The sequence below is a fragment of the Pristiophorus japonicus genome, chromosome 3 (genome assembly GCF_044704955.1).
Source record: "Pristiophorus japonicus isolate sPriJap1 chromosome 3, sPriJap1.hap1, whole genome shotgun sequence".
NCBI classification, from domain to species: domain Eukaryota; kingdom Metazoa; phylum Chordata; class Chondrichthyes; family Pristiophoridae; genus Pristiophorus; species Pristiophorus japonicus.
The window spans coordinates 258,863,233-258,879,392 of record NC_091979.1 but is presented as its reverse complement, the minus strand read 5'-3'; the positions used below and the strand labels follow the sequence as shown (position 1 = coordinate 258,879,392).

Genomic DNA, 16,160 nt, shown 5'->3' with positions numbered 1-16,160 from the left:
CCAACAAAGGATAAATGCAAGGCAATTCACACCTTGTTGGCGTTGTGGAGGCTTCCATTCAGCCTATTCATGTCGCTTCAAAGGGTATGTTTGCAAGAGCTGTGGAACAATGGGGCACCTCCAACGAGCTGCAAGCTCTGCAAAACCTGCTAACCACCACGTGGCAGAGGAAGATCGGTCCATGATGGATCAAAGCAATTTCGAGCCTCAGAGAGAGCGGAGGCAGATGCTGAAGTACACGGGGTGCACACATTTTCGACGAAACGTCCACCTATAATGCTAAACGTAAAATTGAATGCCTTACCCATAGCCATGGAACTGGACACTGGCGTTAGCCAATCCATCATGAGTAAAATGATGTTTGAGAGACTGTGGTGCAACAAGGCATTCAGACCAGCCCTGAGCCCCATCCACCAAAGAGCTTATCACTGTCCTGGGCAGCACCATGGTCAAGGTCACCTATGAGGGCATGGTGCACGAACTGCCACTCTGGAATGTCTCAGGCGATGGCCCTACACTGTTTGGAAGTTGCTGGCTGGGCAAAATCCGCTGGAACTGGGATGACATCCGAGCGCTATCACATGTTGATGAGGCCTCATGTACCCAGGTTCTTAACAAATTTCCTTTCCTTTTTGAGCCAGGCATTGGAAACTTTTCCGGGGCGAAAGTGCGGATCCACTTGGTCCCAGAGGCATGACCCATTCATCACAAGGCGCGAGCGGTACCTCACATGATGGAGGGAGAGAGTGGAAATCGAGCTGGACAGGCTGCAACGCGAGGGCATCATCTCCCCAGTGGAATTCAGCAAGTGGGCCAGCCCGATTGTTCCAATATTCAAAAGTGATGGCACGGTCAGGATTTGCGGCGATTATAAAGTAACTATTAATCGTTTCTCGCTACAGGACCAATACCCACTACCTAAGGCAGATGACGTATTTGCGACGCTGGCAGGAGGCGAGACATTCACCAAGCTCGACCTGACTTCAGCCTACATGACGCAGGAGCTGGAGGAGTCTTCGAAGGGCCTTACCTGCATCAACATGCACAAGGGACTGAACATCTACCACAGATGCCCGTTTGGAATTCGGTCGGCTGCAGCAATCTTCCAGAGAAACATGGAGAGCCGACTCAAGTCGGTACCACACACGCTGGTCTTTCAGGACGACATATTGGTCAGGGGACATCGCCGAGCACCTACAAAACCTGGAGAAGGTCCTCCAGTGACTGGATCGCGTAGGGCTGCGGCTGAAGAGGTTGAAATGCGTCTTCATGGCAACAGAAGTGGAGTTTTTGGGGAGAAAGATCGCGGCGGACGGCATTCGGCCCACAGATGCCAAGACAGAGGCTATCAGGAACGCACCCAGGCCACAGAACATCATGGAGCTGCGGTCGTTCCTGGGACTCCTCAACTATTTTGATAACTTCTACCAGGGTTAAGCACCCTTTCAGAGCCCCTACATGTGTTATTGCGCAAAGGTGAGAACTGGGTATGGGGGAAAAAAAACAAGTAATTGCTTTTGAGAAAGCCAGAAACAATTTATGCTCCAACAAGCTGCTTGTATTGTATAATCCGTGTAAAAGACTTGTGCTAGCATGTGACGTGTCGTCGTACGGAGTCGGGTGTGTATTACAACAAGGTAACGTTGCGGGGAAGTTGCAACCTGTCGCCTATGCTTCCAGGAGCTTGTCTAAGGCCAAGAGGACCTACAGCATGATTGAGAAAGAGGCATTAGCATGTGTGTTCGGGGTAAAGAAAATGCATCAGTACCTGTTTGGCCTCAAATTTGAGCTGGAAACCGATCACAAGCCCCTCACATCCCTGTTCGCTGAAAACAAGGGGATAAATACTAATGCCTCAGCCTGCATACAAAGGTGGGCACTCGCGCTATTAGCGTATAACTATACCATCCGCCACAGGCCAGGCACCGAGAACTGTGCGGATGCTCTCAGTCGACTACCATTGCCCACTACGGGGTTGGAAATGGCGCAGCCTGCAAACTTGTTGATGGTGGCGCAGCCCGCAGACTTGTTGATGGTCATGGAAGCGTTTGAAAATGATAAATCACCTGTCAAGGCCCGCCAGATTAGGACTTGGACCAGCCAAGATCCTCTGCTGTCCCTAGTAAAAAACTGTTTACTGCATGGGAGTTGGGCCAGCACCTCCGTTGAAATGCAAGAGCCAATCAAGCCGTTCCAGCGGCGAAAGGACGAGCTGTCCATTCAGGCAGACTGCCTGTTGTGGGGTAACCGCGTAGTGCTACCAAAAAAGGGCAAGGAGACATTCATCTCGGATCTCCACAGCACACACCCGGGTATAGTAATGATGAAAGCGATAGCCAGATCCCACGTGTGGTGGCCCGGTATTGACTCTGACTTAAAGTCCTGTGTACGGCAATGCAGCGTACATGCTCAGTTGAGCAACACGCCCAAAGAGGCACCACTAAGTTTGTGGTCCTGGCCCTCCAGACCATGGTCGAGGATCCATGTCGACTATGCGGGCCCATTTCTTGGTAAAATGTTCCTGGTGGTGGTGGATGCCTTTTCAAAATGGATTGAATGTGAAATAATGTCAGGAAGCACCACCACCGCCACCATTGAAAGCCTGAGGGCCATGTTTGTCACCCACGGCCTGCCTGACATACTGGTCAGTGACAACAGGCCATGTTTCGCCAGTGCCGAATTTAAAGAATTCATGACCCGCAATGGGATCAAACATGTCACCTCGGCCCCCCTTTAAACCAACCTCCAATGGGCAGGCAGAGCGGGCAGTACAAACAATCAAACAAAGCCTTAAACGAGTCACAGAAGGCTCATTCCAAACCCGCGTGTCCCGCGTACTGCTCAGCTACCGCACAAGACCCCACTCGCTCACAGGGGTGCCCCCAGCTGAGCTACTCATGAAAAGGACACTTAAAACCAGACTCTCGCTGGTTCACCCCAACCTACATGATCAGGTAGAGAGCAGGCGGCAGCAACAAAATGTAAACGATGGTCGCGCCACTGTGTCACGGGAAATTGATCTGAATGATCCTGTGTATGTGCTAAACTATGGACATGGTTCCAAGTGGATCGCGGGCACGGTGATAGCTAAAGAAGGGAATAGGGTGTTTGTAGTCAAACTAGACAATGGACAAATTTGCAGAAAACACCTGGACCAAACGAGGCTGCGGTTCACAGACTGCTCTGAACAACCCACAGCAGACACCACCTTTTTCGAGCCCACAACACACACCCAAAAGATCAACAACACCATGCACGTCCAGGAAATCGAACCCATCACGCCCAACAGCCCAGCAAGGCCAGGCTCAGCCAGCAGCCCTGCAGGCCAACAACACGCCAACCCAGCGAGGGCACAGCCAACACACCAGAACAGACATTTGTACCGAGGCGGTCCACCAGGGAAAGAAAGGCTCCCGACCGCCTCACCTTCTAAATAATTTTCACTTTGACTTCTGGCGGGGAGTGATGTTGTGTATCTGTAAAGCATGCACTCCCATGTTCCGCCACCAGGGAGCTCATCCACTGAAGTCCCAAGGGATCCCAGCATCCCTTGGGAGCACTGTATATAAGCCGACCCTTCAGGCCTGTTCCTCAATCTGGAGTGTCTTATTAAAACCTGAGGTCACTGTTACTTTAACCTCCCTGTGTGCAGCCTCATCTATGTTAGGAACACAATGGACTGTTTTTCACAAATAGGAGCACAAAGTTACAAAAGCAAAGAGATAATGATAAATGTATATAGGGTTAGACCAGAGTTGGTATATTCGGGTTGAAATTTGCTGCCATCTAGTTTTGAGCACAAAGGCAATGATGCAGCTGCAATGCACGTCGGAACCGGAAGGTCCAAGGTCGACCCAAAATTGGGCCTCGGACCACATCTAAAAAATGTCAGCTGCTGGTGCCCTTCTGCAGGAATGCATTTCTGTAGCGACCTCGGATAAATTCTGATGGGGGGGAGGAGGTGCACAGGAGAGCTGATCATGGCCAGCAGCGACCCTGCACTGTGGCTCCACATTAAAAAAAATGTAAACACTTTTTGACTTGCCTTTTTGGTGCAGGTTGCTTGCCTAGTCGATCTTTCCGTTCACCTCCACTTGCTCCTCCTTATTTATGAGTCGTTTAGTGCTCCTTGGGCAGATGAAGTCCTTGATGGAGCTGTGTTCTCACTAATTCTTTTTACCTGCTAACCTTGGGAAGACCTAAGGGACAGAAAAGGAGTAAGAATTATAATGAATCCCCAGACAATGATTTTCAAGACAAGTTCAATCACAAGACATTTTAGTGTATCTTGCAGTAGCTATGCAAATGTCGCTCTTACTGTGAAAAATTAGACTGGGAGTCAGTGTATGAAAGATCATAATAAGTGGAAGATATTTGCTGATTGGTAGCACCCTGGCTCAAAATCCAACCTCGCCAATGTCCTTTACAGATTTATGATCAAAATAGTGAGAGCCATCTCCTCAAAGTTGGACTGCTGCTTCATGATGGCTGGCCCACCATTTGTCCTGGTTCTTTCCCCAGGGTTGTGAGCTGCCTTGGCTTGTAAGCAGAACATACTTACGAAGATGTTAGCAAGTTTGCGAGCATTCCACACAGCACCACTGTGTTCTGACAACTACTGTCACCATCTTCTCACATTACCTTGCATGGTGTTTTTTTACCAGTCGTTAGCAGGTGAACTGTGAAGTGGTATGGGGATGGTATTGCTGTCCTCCACTGCACAGAGCTTGGGCAGTTTCTTTTGAATGAGGAATAAAGGGGTTAATGGATTTTGCTTGCTTTGCAACTTATCTCAGAGAATGCAGCAGACATGGGTCCATGCCTTCTGTGCCAGTAGAATGTACATATGTACAAAGAAGCATGCACTTACCCTGGCACTTCCCCTGATGCCACTGAATTTTTCCCTCATTTGCGCTCAGGTATGCAGATCTAGAAGAGTGCACTCACTTGCTCAGCAAATTCTGCCCATGAAGCTTGCACCTGTGATCTTACAGGTGGGTGCCCTTCAGAAGCAAACATGCCCAACTTCCTTTGTTCCACTTCCTATTGCAACAGCTCCAAGAAGTATTAATGAAGGCAGGAGTCTTTGGTACCACCCTCATTGCATGTACTGGACTTCCAAATGATTTGTCCTTTCATTTGCAGGTAATTCACCTTTAAGACAAGCAGTAGCCCTTTAATAGTGTCTGGCACAGGGATTCTATTCAAATGAAGAGGGAGGGATTTGTCTCTTGTCTGCAGCGTTGCTATACTGGTAGTAGTTAAACCCTTAAATATACTCCTATCAATTTCTGCACTAAATGTTTTATACAATGGATAGTTTTCTGTGTTACCAGCACAGGGTGTTAACTTGGTTAGATCACTCCACTAGTCACGATTCAGGGCATCTTTCATCATATAACTCAACATTATGTTTACAGAGCAGTAATGATGAGTTACCCATATACCTTTGCTATTACATTTACCTTGCTGATAATGTGCAGATTGGCATACCAGTGTTTTACAATACTTTGACTTCACAACACTCTTAGCGAGGCACAACCTTTGGAGAGTTTATTCACACTATGTAGAATGTAAACAGAAACAAGAAAGGTACATTACATTGAGTGTAGAAAAAGTGACTCTGAAATTCCAAGCAATAAGCTGCAGCATTTTTGCACTAATGGAAAATGAATTGCACCTGCTGATGGTCTGAAGAGTTATTTACACAATTTGATCTTTGGGCACCATGTGCGGAGGAGAGCGGATAGGTCCGAGGGCCTCCTCGTAGGACTGCTCCTGGGCGCGGCCAAGGGTGCCATCAGCTGGTCCAGGCAGCGGACGGTCGAGGGGGTCGGTCAGCCCGACTGCCTGCCTCTCTTCCGCGGTTACATCCGAGCCAGGGTGTCCCTGGAGATGGAGCACGCGGTGTCCACTGGTACGCTCGCGGCCTTCCGCGAGAGGTGGGCGCCGGAGGGACTGGAGTGCATCAACATCCCCGGCAACCAAATTTTAATTTGATTTTATATGTTTTAAAGTTTAATTGGTTATTGTGCAGGGCTTTAGTATCCCCTTCGTTTTAGCCAGGAGGCACTTTTATAATTTGTGGTTTTAGTGCCCAAAAAACCCCACAAAAAACAAACAAAAAAAAAGGGCATTTGAAAACTGTTTGGAGTGCCCCCCCCCCCATTTTAATTAGGGGGCACTTGATTTAATTGTTTATTTTGTCTTCAACCCAAAAGAATTGTTTACACAATTTCCTGGCTCAGCTCATTTGTGTATCGTTTGGAGTAATGATTGGTGTAAAATCTGTGTAAAATAGGAGTGGAGCGAGTGTAAATTAGAATTGCAGCCTTTAAAAGGCCAATTCTGGTTGAAGATTGCAGCGGTAGAGTGGTGGAAGCAGCATGAAAGGAATAGTGCTTGGCAAAGTGAAATGACAATCAGCTAACTTGATTGGATGTCTCCTGAGTGTTTTTGTGCCACTTTCCAAGAATATCTTACCCAGGACAACCTGGCAGAAGCATACAAAGAAGGCAGCAGGGCATGACACAGAGGAATCGGAGAAGATGCCATAATTTTACTGAGTTTGACCTGTGAACTCTCTGGATGAAATAGAACACAAGAGAGATAGAGTGATGGGTGTCCAAACCTGCCAAAAAGGTCACATACCATCTGGAGGAAGGTGGCACTGAGAACCAACCGTCTCACCCTCAGGACTGCAGACCAGTGCCAGAAAAATTAGTGATTTGGCCAGGGCAGGCAAGTTAACATACAGCTATTCTTCCTTTTCTAGAAAGGCACACTTAGCCAGCTATCCAAGAAAAGCACAATGATAGGAACGAGTAGGTTGGCTTGTGTTCATTTTGGACTTTGTTATATTAAAGTAGAATAGGCACTTATGTCATGCTTCGTTATTGATGGAGGTCAAAGTCATACAGGAAAGGAGTGCACTTATTTGGTGCTGACTTATTCAATAAAGTGGTCACTATTGACATGGTCATGTAAAGACAATAAGAATGATGCGTTATGTTCTGGGGTGGGTACTGAATTGAAGAATTGGTGTTTTATTTGAAGGTGGGAGAAGGGGTTAAAGCACTGGTGTAAAATATAGGCTGTATTAAACAGAAGAAAACAATTATGGGGCATGGGGCTGAGATTTCAGCCCATCCGTCCAGCAGAAATACGGTACTTACGCCCTATAAATTGTGGGCAATGACCTACAGTCCCCACTGCTGTTTCTATGGCAGTGCAGCCCAGAGTCATGCAGTAGGCTCATTTAAAATGGAAATTGGGTTGGTATGACAATAGGACCCTGATTGCCATTTTTGAACTGAATTGGCCGTGCATGATTCAACCAGTATCAGCTGGTAACCCAGCCAAGAGGATCCAGAAGATAAGTTTCTCCTTTTCATGGGGCTGGTGGGGGAGGGGAAGCAGGAGTACTCCACGAGACTACAAAGATTCAGCCTGGGATACTCTGCTCCCTTCATTCCAAACATCGGGGACCTGCGAATGGACCTACATTTTTGGCCGGGAGGCCGGCTGGGTTGGCTACAGTGATGTGGCTCTGAGCCGGCAGGCAGCCCCGGGACGCTTGGACTCTATCCGCGACTCGGTATCCTGTTGTATATAAGGCTTGTATCTCAAAATGAAGTGGGCTTCACAACCTGACGACCAGGCTGATGCATTTAACCAACTAGCTGTTGGAAGTCCGCTCGGGTAGAAAATTCACCCCATGGTTTGGTGCCTCTTGCAGCAGTTACTGAGGAGTTTTCTCAATGAAGATAATTGTGTTGCTGTCCTCCATGTATCTCTGTTTCTGAAGCAGTTAGGGCAGCTTCCCAGCAATTTCCAAATCTAGGTCATTCTGCATGTGAAAACTCTGCAGGGCATAGAAGGCTAAAATTATAAGTGGCACACACGCTAGAGGAACTCTCAGAGCCCCACTTGACTTGCATAGCCGTTGAAAGTGGCCTTTTAAGACCATCATGGCCCTCTCAATGGCAATTCTAGTAGAGCATATGTCTCATTGTAGCACTACGCTGCTTCTTTTCGGGTTAGTCTTAGCGGAGTTGTATTCATGGGTGCAGGCTTTGTCATTCAGAAGCCATTGGTTCAATTACGGCCAGGAAAGGATACATTTTGAAATATGAATTAATCTTGACAACTTCCAGCATATTGACATGCAGGATTCTTTGCATGCTATCATACACAATCTGTACACTCAAAGAGTGGAAACTCTTTCAGTTGATGAAGATGAGAGCAGTTTTCTGTAGGAACTCAGAAAACAATGTGGGTTCCATCAATTGCACCCTGGACATTGGGAAAGTCGGCAACCTTGTGAAACCAAATTACCTGATTTTGCTGCTGTTTTGCTGTGATACCAAAAATGATGAATTCCACAACTCTCCTGTAAAGTGTGTCAGTCATCTGACCTACATGCCCATACTGCAGCCTGGCTGATATTACAAAGATCCCCCGTGTCTGTCCAAAATCAGCCTGCGATATAACAGATGAGTGTAGTTGTCACTTTCACAGCTACAGAGAGAGCAGCATGGGCAGATGACCATGGCTGTGGGTCCTCATTTATTAGTTGGCAAAAGCCAAAGGAATTCGGGGAGGTAAATTTTGGAGCGGGAACAGGCATAAGATATTTCTGTTGCATTTTGCTGCCAAAAAAAATTTACATGACTGAAAATGGCACAGAATCTCTAGACCAGTGGCTTTTCTCTCAACAAGATCACATTGCTAGTTTGATATCTTGATATTTTTAATGCGTTAAAAATCCAAAATAAGTAAAATCTTGCCAAAACTCAGATTTAAAAAAAATGAAATTCATTGTCAATAACTGTTAAAGTAAAAATGCAAGAAGTAATAATTTTTATTATTGTGCATCATGTGGTTCCAGATATGAAATGCCTTGAACAAAAAAATGTTCAGTTGAATGCTCTCCAAAAACAGAAAAATGAGTTAAAAGAAGAAATTCTTCAACTCCAGGACAAATCTCAAGGTTATATAACTATTAATTGCCTTTTTCTAACTATAATATAGCATTAATTTTTTTTAAGTGTTTAAAATGTATATGTTCAGAATTTATAATCATAACTATCTATAATATACACTAGTAGATCTCCCATAGTGCTGCTCACTGTAAGTCAAACAATAGGGCAGGGAGGAAGTAAGATTCAAAGCATTCCATTTAGCATCAGGCTGAGGCTTAAGGTGGGAGGCTGAGCAAAGCAAACAGTGGTGGTGCTGCTGAGAATTGGATCTCTACTTGAGACAGGTGAAGAAACAATCTATGATGGGGTTAGGGGAGGGGGCCGCAGGGGTTAGAGGATATGTTAGGAACAGGAGAGTGTGAGCAGCGGATTAGGACTGGGACAAGGCTATTGGGCTGAGGTTTGAATTTCGATGAGTGAGAAGAGATTAGAGGGTGGGGCTGGATTGGGAGTGGAAATTGTAAGAATTGAGGTTGAAGAATAGGGCTGTGAATAGGTTAAGGGGATTAAAGTTGTTTCCGATTAAATAGAGGCGCTGGAATTGAAACAAAACAATTGTTTCAACGGTGGTGCTGAAAAAATGTTGGGAAGAGAAGGAAGAGAAAAAAATCCAAATTATCTGAGGCTGAAGAGTGCTGAATGGAATCTTAAAAACAATTGATTAAGGCTGCTGAGTGGGACCAAAAAAAAAGGACATGAAGTGGGAATGGTAAATAAATAAATAAAAGTTGCATGAGGCTGGAGAGCTTGGAAAGAAATAAGGGCCTGCAATATTTGAGGTGGGAAGGCTGGGAGTGGGGTCAAATTTTGTTTTTTTAAATCCCGACAGAGCAGCAAGGCAAGGAACGGGGTTGAATCGGAACTGATGAAAGGTCATCGACCTGAAACATTAACTCTGTTTCTCTTTCCACTGATGCCTGACCTGCTGAGTATTTCCAGCATTTTCTGTCTTTAGATCAGCATAAAATATAGGCCAAGAAATTCGGCCGCGCAGCACCCATTTTTTGGCCACTAACTGGCCTACTAAACCCCCCATGTGCTGAGCAGAAAGTGCCGCATATTTCTGGCCAGAAGTCTGTTACCTGCCACATTGGGAAAGGATGTTGCGCTGTTGGAAGGAGTATATGGTGGCAACATTTAAAGGCAAGAGTAATTTATTTAAATTAGGGTCCTGCACTTCTTGCAGGACTTTGTGGTGTATGTAGCACACAAATCATTGACTCCACACGGTTTGGTGTTAATCTAACTGCTGTGACCTTCGTCCTTTATTGTTCAGCTCTAGAGTGCCTCTCAGGTGTGGTGGTCAGCTTTTTATAGTGCCTGTTGCAGGTACTTCCAGGTTTCCCACCACAGCGCCCTCTGTGGTGTACCATTGTGCTTATATTACATTTAAGGTATCAGGACGGTACACACATCAATACATAACAGACTTGTTCTCGATTTTCAAATGCCTCAGCACTTCAGTCGCCATGTGGTAAACTCACACAGCATAACATGGCACTAACTGGCAGAAAGGCCACCTCACCAGTGATATCCAAAGGGATTCTGCAGTATTTACAAGGTAGTTGCTGATTTCTCATTTCAGGCTGCTGCTTGACTCCTGGACGTCTGTTGTATTTTATCACTCTGGAAAGTTTACTTTGTCTACACAGAAGGATTTGCTGATCTTGCATTGTTGTTTGCCTCAGAAATAGTCTGGTTGCAGACATGGATGTTCTCATATTGCTGCTAATGGGACTGGAGGACAAGGGGCAGCAGCAAGGAATACACCACTGCAGGAGGCCATGTCCACAGTGTGTGTTCAGGGTGCAACTCTCCTACATCAACTACACTGGAGCAATGTTACAGCACCTTCACTTCACCAATCAAATATGCAGCTATGTCACCTGTTGCAATCATCACTCAAGCCTCACCAGGGCATGGGCAACACTGCCTGTAGCTGTCAAGGGCACCGTAGCCCTCTACGTTTATGCCACAGGCTCCTTTCAGGCTGCAACAGCTGGCATCAGGAACCTCTCACAGTTCGCAGTTCACCGATGTATTCACTGAGGTTCCCCATCCTTATTGTCAGAGCGAAGCAAGACTAGAGCGCACTAGGCAGGCTTCCCCAGAGTGCAGAGTGCCATTGACTACACATAGTTTGCATTGTCTGCTCCCTGTCACCAGCCTGAAATCTTTATCAATCGAAAGGAATTCCATTCCCTCAACGTACAACTGGCTGGTGATCAGAGGTAGCGCATCATGCAGGTCAGTGCCCGCTATCCTGGCAGTAGTCATGACTTTTTCATCCTGCAAGAATCCTCTCTGCCGCCTTTATTTCAACCAGGCTGTTAAATTGCAGGCTGGCTGTTGGGCGACAAATGATATCCCATCCAGACATGGCTCGTGATTCCTGTCAGGAACCCGCGCAGAGCTGCAGAACACACCTACGACAAGAACCATGCTGCCATTCGGAACATCATAGATAAAACAATCGGCATGACCAAGAATAGTTTCTGCTGCCTGGATCGTTGCTTCACAGTACGCCCACGAGTGGGTATCCAGATTTGTCATTGTCTTCTATATGCTGCACAACTTCACCATTGTGAAGGACAGCCTATCTGAGCAGCAACAAGTGCAAGAGGAGAAGGAGAGACAGCGACCACCAGAGCCCCTAACTGTCCAGGCTCTCAAACACCAGCTTATCGAGGAGCACTTCACGTAAATTAACCTTCCCATTCCCCACTCACCAACAGTGCTACAATCCTTACCATTTTACTTACAATCACCATTCAGTTGCCCTCCTTCACTCCAGACTTGTAGGTCTTACCCTCATTACACTACAAAGACTAACACCAAATCCAAACACATTTTATCAAACAAATATTCTCAAATTGTATGCATTGACAAACTGGAGCTGGACTCCTCGTTCGCAATATTGTGCGCTAACTCTCTGGCAGGCTGCCCAGTGCACCTAGCATTTCCCGGTGTACGCTCATCAGCCTTCTTCGGTAGTTTGGGCACTCGAAGTCTGCACCTCGATCCTCTGCAGCTGAGCTAGTATACAACCCCTTCCTCTGGCTAGCTGACCCTCCAGCTAGTTGGTATAACATAGAATCATAGAAATTTATAGCATGGAAGGAGGCCATTTTGGACCATAATTCTATGCTGACCAACAAAAAGCTATCCATCCTAATTCCACTTTCCAGCTCTTGGTCCGTAGCCCTGTAGGTTGCAGCACTTCAGGGGCACATGCAAGTACTTTTTAAATGTGGTAAGAGTTTCTGGCTCTACCACACTTTCAGGCAGTGAGTTTCAGACCCCCCACCACCCTCTGGGTAAATAAATTTTCCCTTGTATCTCCTCTAAACCTCCTACCAATTACATTAAATTTATGTTTCCTGGTTGTTGTTCCCTCTGCTAAGGGAAATAGGTTCTTCCTATCCACTCTATCTCGGCCCCTCATAATTTTTATACACATTGTACACGATATAGGCGTCCTATCTCCCTACATTAGCTCCTACACACTTGTGCCTTGTGAGTCACCACGTGGAGATACTTCCTTCAGTCTACCCTCAAGTCCAAGTGGTGCCAGTATCTGAATTGGTGCTTGTGAGAGTCAGATCAAGTGACTGCATCTTCCGGAAGGCTGGGCTCCTCTTCCTCAACTGGCTGAGGGCCGTTGACATTCTCAGTAATTGAAATGAAAGAGAGGGACAATGTTTAGCTTGTCATGCAGAGTGGGTGGGGTGAGGGAGAAGTCAGAAAAAAGAAAGACTTGCATTTATATAGCACCTTTCATAAACTCACTTTACAGCTAATTAACTACTTTTGAAGTGTAGTTACTGTTATAATGTAGGAAATGCGGCAGCCTTAAACGCGCACAGCAAGCTTCCACAAACAGCAATGTGATGATAACCAGATAATTTTTTTTGTGATTTTGATTTAGGGATAAATATTAGCCAGGACACCAGGGATAACTCCCCTGCTCTTTGAAATAGTGCCATGGGATCTTATACATCCACCTGAGAGAGCAAATGAGGCCTCCATTTAAAGCCTCATCCGAAAGATGGCATGCATTCAGTAATGTACTGGCATGTCAGCCTAGATTTTTGTGCTCAAGTCTTTGAAATGGGTCTAGAACCCACAACTTTCTGACTCAGAAGAGATAAAGAAGATTATGTATGGATACAGCAAAAGAAACCCTGCGCGATATCTCTTCCAGTATTGCCAGTCGCCACGGCCTCCACTCTGCCCCTGCCAATGACGGCCAGCAGGCTCTCTTCAAGGTTAGAAGTCTGCAAGTGAGCTCTTCCTCCTCCGATTCCAGCTTGGTGTTGTGTGCCACTGCTCCTGCAAGAAAGAAGTCTTGTGCTTTAGAGAATGTGGCTGTCATGGTGAAATAATTGACAGTCTTTGTGTGAGTTGTGGGTAAGTGAGGGTTGTAATAGTGGTGATTTGTGAGTATGATGAGAATGAGGTGTAGTGAAGTGTTATGCAGTGATTGTAGGAGACTGAAGTCTTGAGTGCTGTCAATGTAATAATTAATGAGGCAGTAAATGGTGCAGCAGCGAGCAGAGATATTCTTACCTTAACAGTTCTGGTTAGATCAATGAATTTCTTATGGTATTGCAGGCAAGTCCTGGGTGCAGGCGGTGTTCGAATTTCTAGGCCTACCCTACTAGAATACCACCTGGTGGCATTACAGGGGATAGTAACAAGTAACTGTAACATGTAGGTGCTGACATTTTAACATTAGAATTCGAAGAAAAAATATTTACGTAGCCAAGTTTCAATGGAATGCGTGAGTTTTAATGAGTTTTAATATATTGTAGATATAGCTGCAGTGGCTGAGGTGCTCAAATTTATTTGTGTATACAAAAGTAAAATACTGAGGATGCTGGAAATCTGAAATAAAATGAGAGAATGCTGCAAATACTCAGCAGGGCAGGCAGATGAAGTATAATGTGGATAAATGTGAGGTTATCCACTTTGGTGGTAAAAACAGAGAGACAGACTATTATCTGAATGGTGACAGATTAGGAAAAGGGGAGGTGCAACGAGACCTGGGTGTCATGGTACATCAGTCACTGAAGGTTGGCATGCAGGTACAGCAGGCGGTTAAGAAAGCAAATGGCATGTTGGCCTTCATAGCGAGGGGATTTGAGTACAGGGGCAGGGAGGTGTTGCTGCAGTTGTACAGGACCTTGGTGAGGCCACACCTGGAGTATTGTGTACAGTTTTGGTCTCCTAACTTGAGGAAGGACATCCTTGCTATTGAGGGAGTGCAGCGAAGATTCACCAGACTGATTCCCGGGATGGTGGGACTGACCTATCAAGAAAGACTGGATCAACTGGGCTTGTATTCACTGGAGTTCAGAAGAGTGAGAGGGGACCTCATAGAAACGTTTAAAATTCTGACGGGTTTGGACAGGTTGGATGCAGGAAGAATGTTCCCAATGTTGGGGAAGTCCAGAACCAGGGGTCACAGTCTAAGGATAAGGGGTAAGCCATTTAGGACCGAGATGAGGAGAAACTTCTTCACCCAGAGAGTGGTGAACCTGTGGAATTCTCTACCACAGAAAGTAGTTGAGGCCAATTCACTAAATATATTCAAAAGGGAGTTAGATGAAGTCCTTACTACTCGGGGGATCAAGGGGTATGGCGAGAAAGCAGGAAGGGGGTACTGAAGTTTCATGTTCAGCCATGAACTCATTGAATGGCGGTGCAGGCTAGAAGGGCTGAATGGCCTGCTCCTGCACTTATTTTCTATGTTTCTATGAGAGAAGCATCGTTAACGGCCCGGATTTTGCGGTCAGTGGTGAACAAACAGCGCTCACTTTCTGTGGGCATTTCATGCAAACTCGGGAATCTGATCCAGTGCGGCTCCCTCTATGGGGGAATCTGGTACCTGTGTAAACAGGAAAAGCAACAACGTGTCTCTTCAACCAGTCAGGTTGAAGAATCCTTACTGAGGCATGTAGAGTTTAATCCAGGAGATGTAAATTTGAATATTTAATTCTATGTAAAATCATGTACAGAAAGTGAAATAACAATAGGGAAAAAATGATGAGATTAAGAGGGAGAGATGAAAGAGGCAGAAAGAAAAAGTTTTAAAAAATTATTTTAATTTTTATAAAATCTCCAACAATAATTAAAGAATCAGACTCAACACTTGTAAAAGTAAATTTTCACTGCTAGAGAGTTTGTTTGGTAATAATTAAGATTTACCACGCTGTTTAAAAACTCAATGGTCAACCCTAACTTTTTCTGGTGTATCTAGTGGGTAAGTACCGTAACTACACGCCCTTCATGTCTTTGAATGCGAAGCTTGTGGAGGAACAGGGCTAATCTGACAGCAACCTTCTGACTTCCATGTTTAACTGCACATGTGCGGTCACTGGAAGTTGCTGACTGATTTACTCTTTAATAATGGTGAATGCTGATAGCTTCATCGTTTGTCCTACCGCAAAATCCGGAATAACGTTTCAGGCTGATGACCTTTGTCAGAACTGGAGGAAGTTAGAGGTGTAACAGTTTTTAAGCAAGTATAGAGGCAAGGAAAGGGGGATGAGGAGGTGAGTGGAGGAAAGAAAAAAAGGGAAGGTCTGTGATAGGACAGAAGACAGGAGTGATAGTGCAAGGCAAAAGGGGGTGGAAATGGGACAAGTAAAGCAACAAAAGATGGATCTAGAGGAGCAGGAAATGGCAATATTGGAACCATTACCAGCATCCACTGTCAAAAAAAAATGGGAGCAGTGGTTATGATCTGAAATTGTTGAGCTCAATGTTGAGTCCAGAAGGTTGTAAAGGGCCTCGCGAAAGAAAAAAAATGGAGAATTAAAATGGCAAGCAACTGGAAACTCAGGGTCACACTTAAGAAACAGCACCTCATCTTTTGATTAGGCACTTTACAAGCTTCCAGACTCAACATTGAATTCAACCATTTCAGATCAAAACCACTGCTACCAATTTTCAGATAGTAGGAGTTGGTAATCGTTCTGCTCTTGCCATTTACTGCTCCTCTAGGCCCATCTTTTGTTTTTCTACTTGTCCCATTGCCAGTTCCTTTTATCTTGCACCATCAACCCTTCTGTCATTTAATCACTCCTGCTATTCACCCAGTCACAGACCTTCTCTTTTGTTCTTTCCTCCCCTCCCCCCTTTCCTTGCCTCCATACTTGCTTAAAAGTACTG

General features: G+C 45.6%; 1 protein-coding gene across 18 annotated transcripts in view; it reads left to right on the top strand.

Moving 5' to 3' along the window:
• The window catches only part of ccdc172 (coiled-coil domain containing 172), a 249,040-nt gene that overhangs the window by 97,508 nt on the left and 135,372 nt on the right, over positions 1 to 16,160 (top strand). For all 18 annotated transcript variants that reach the window (XR_011592745.1, XR_011592743.1, XR_011592744.1 and 15 more), the window contains one exon: positions 8,891 to 8,992. Coding sequence is in view for 7 of the 18 variants with exons in the window: in XM_070876567.1 (XP_070732668.1) it covers positions 8,891 to 8,992 (102 nt within the window). In the remaining 11 variants the exon portion in view is untranslated. The remainder of the gene's footprint in view (positions 1 to 8,890; positions 8,993 to 16,160) is intronic.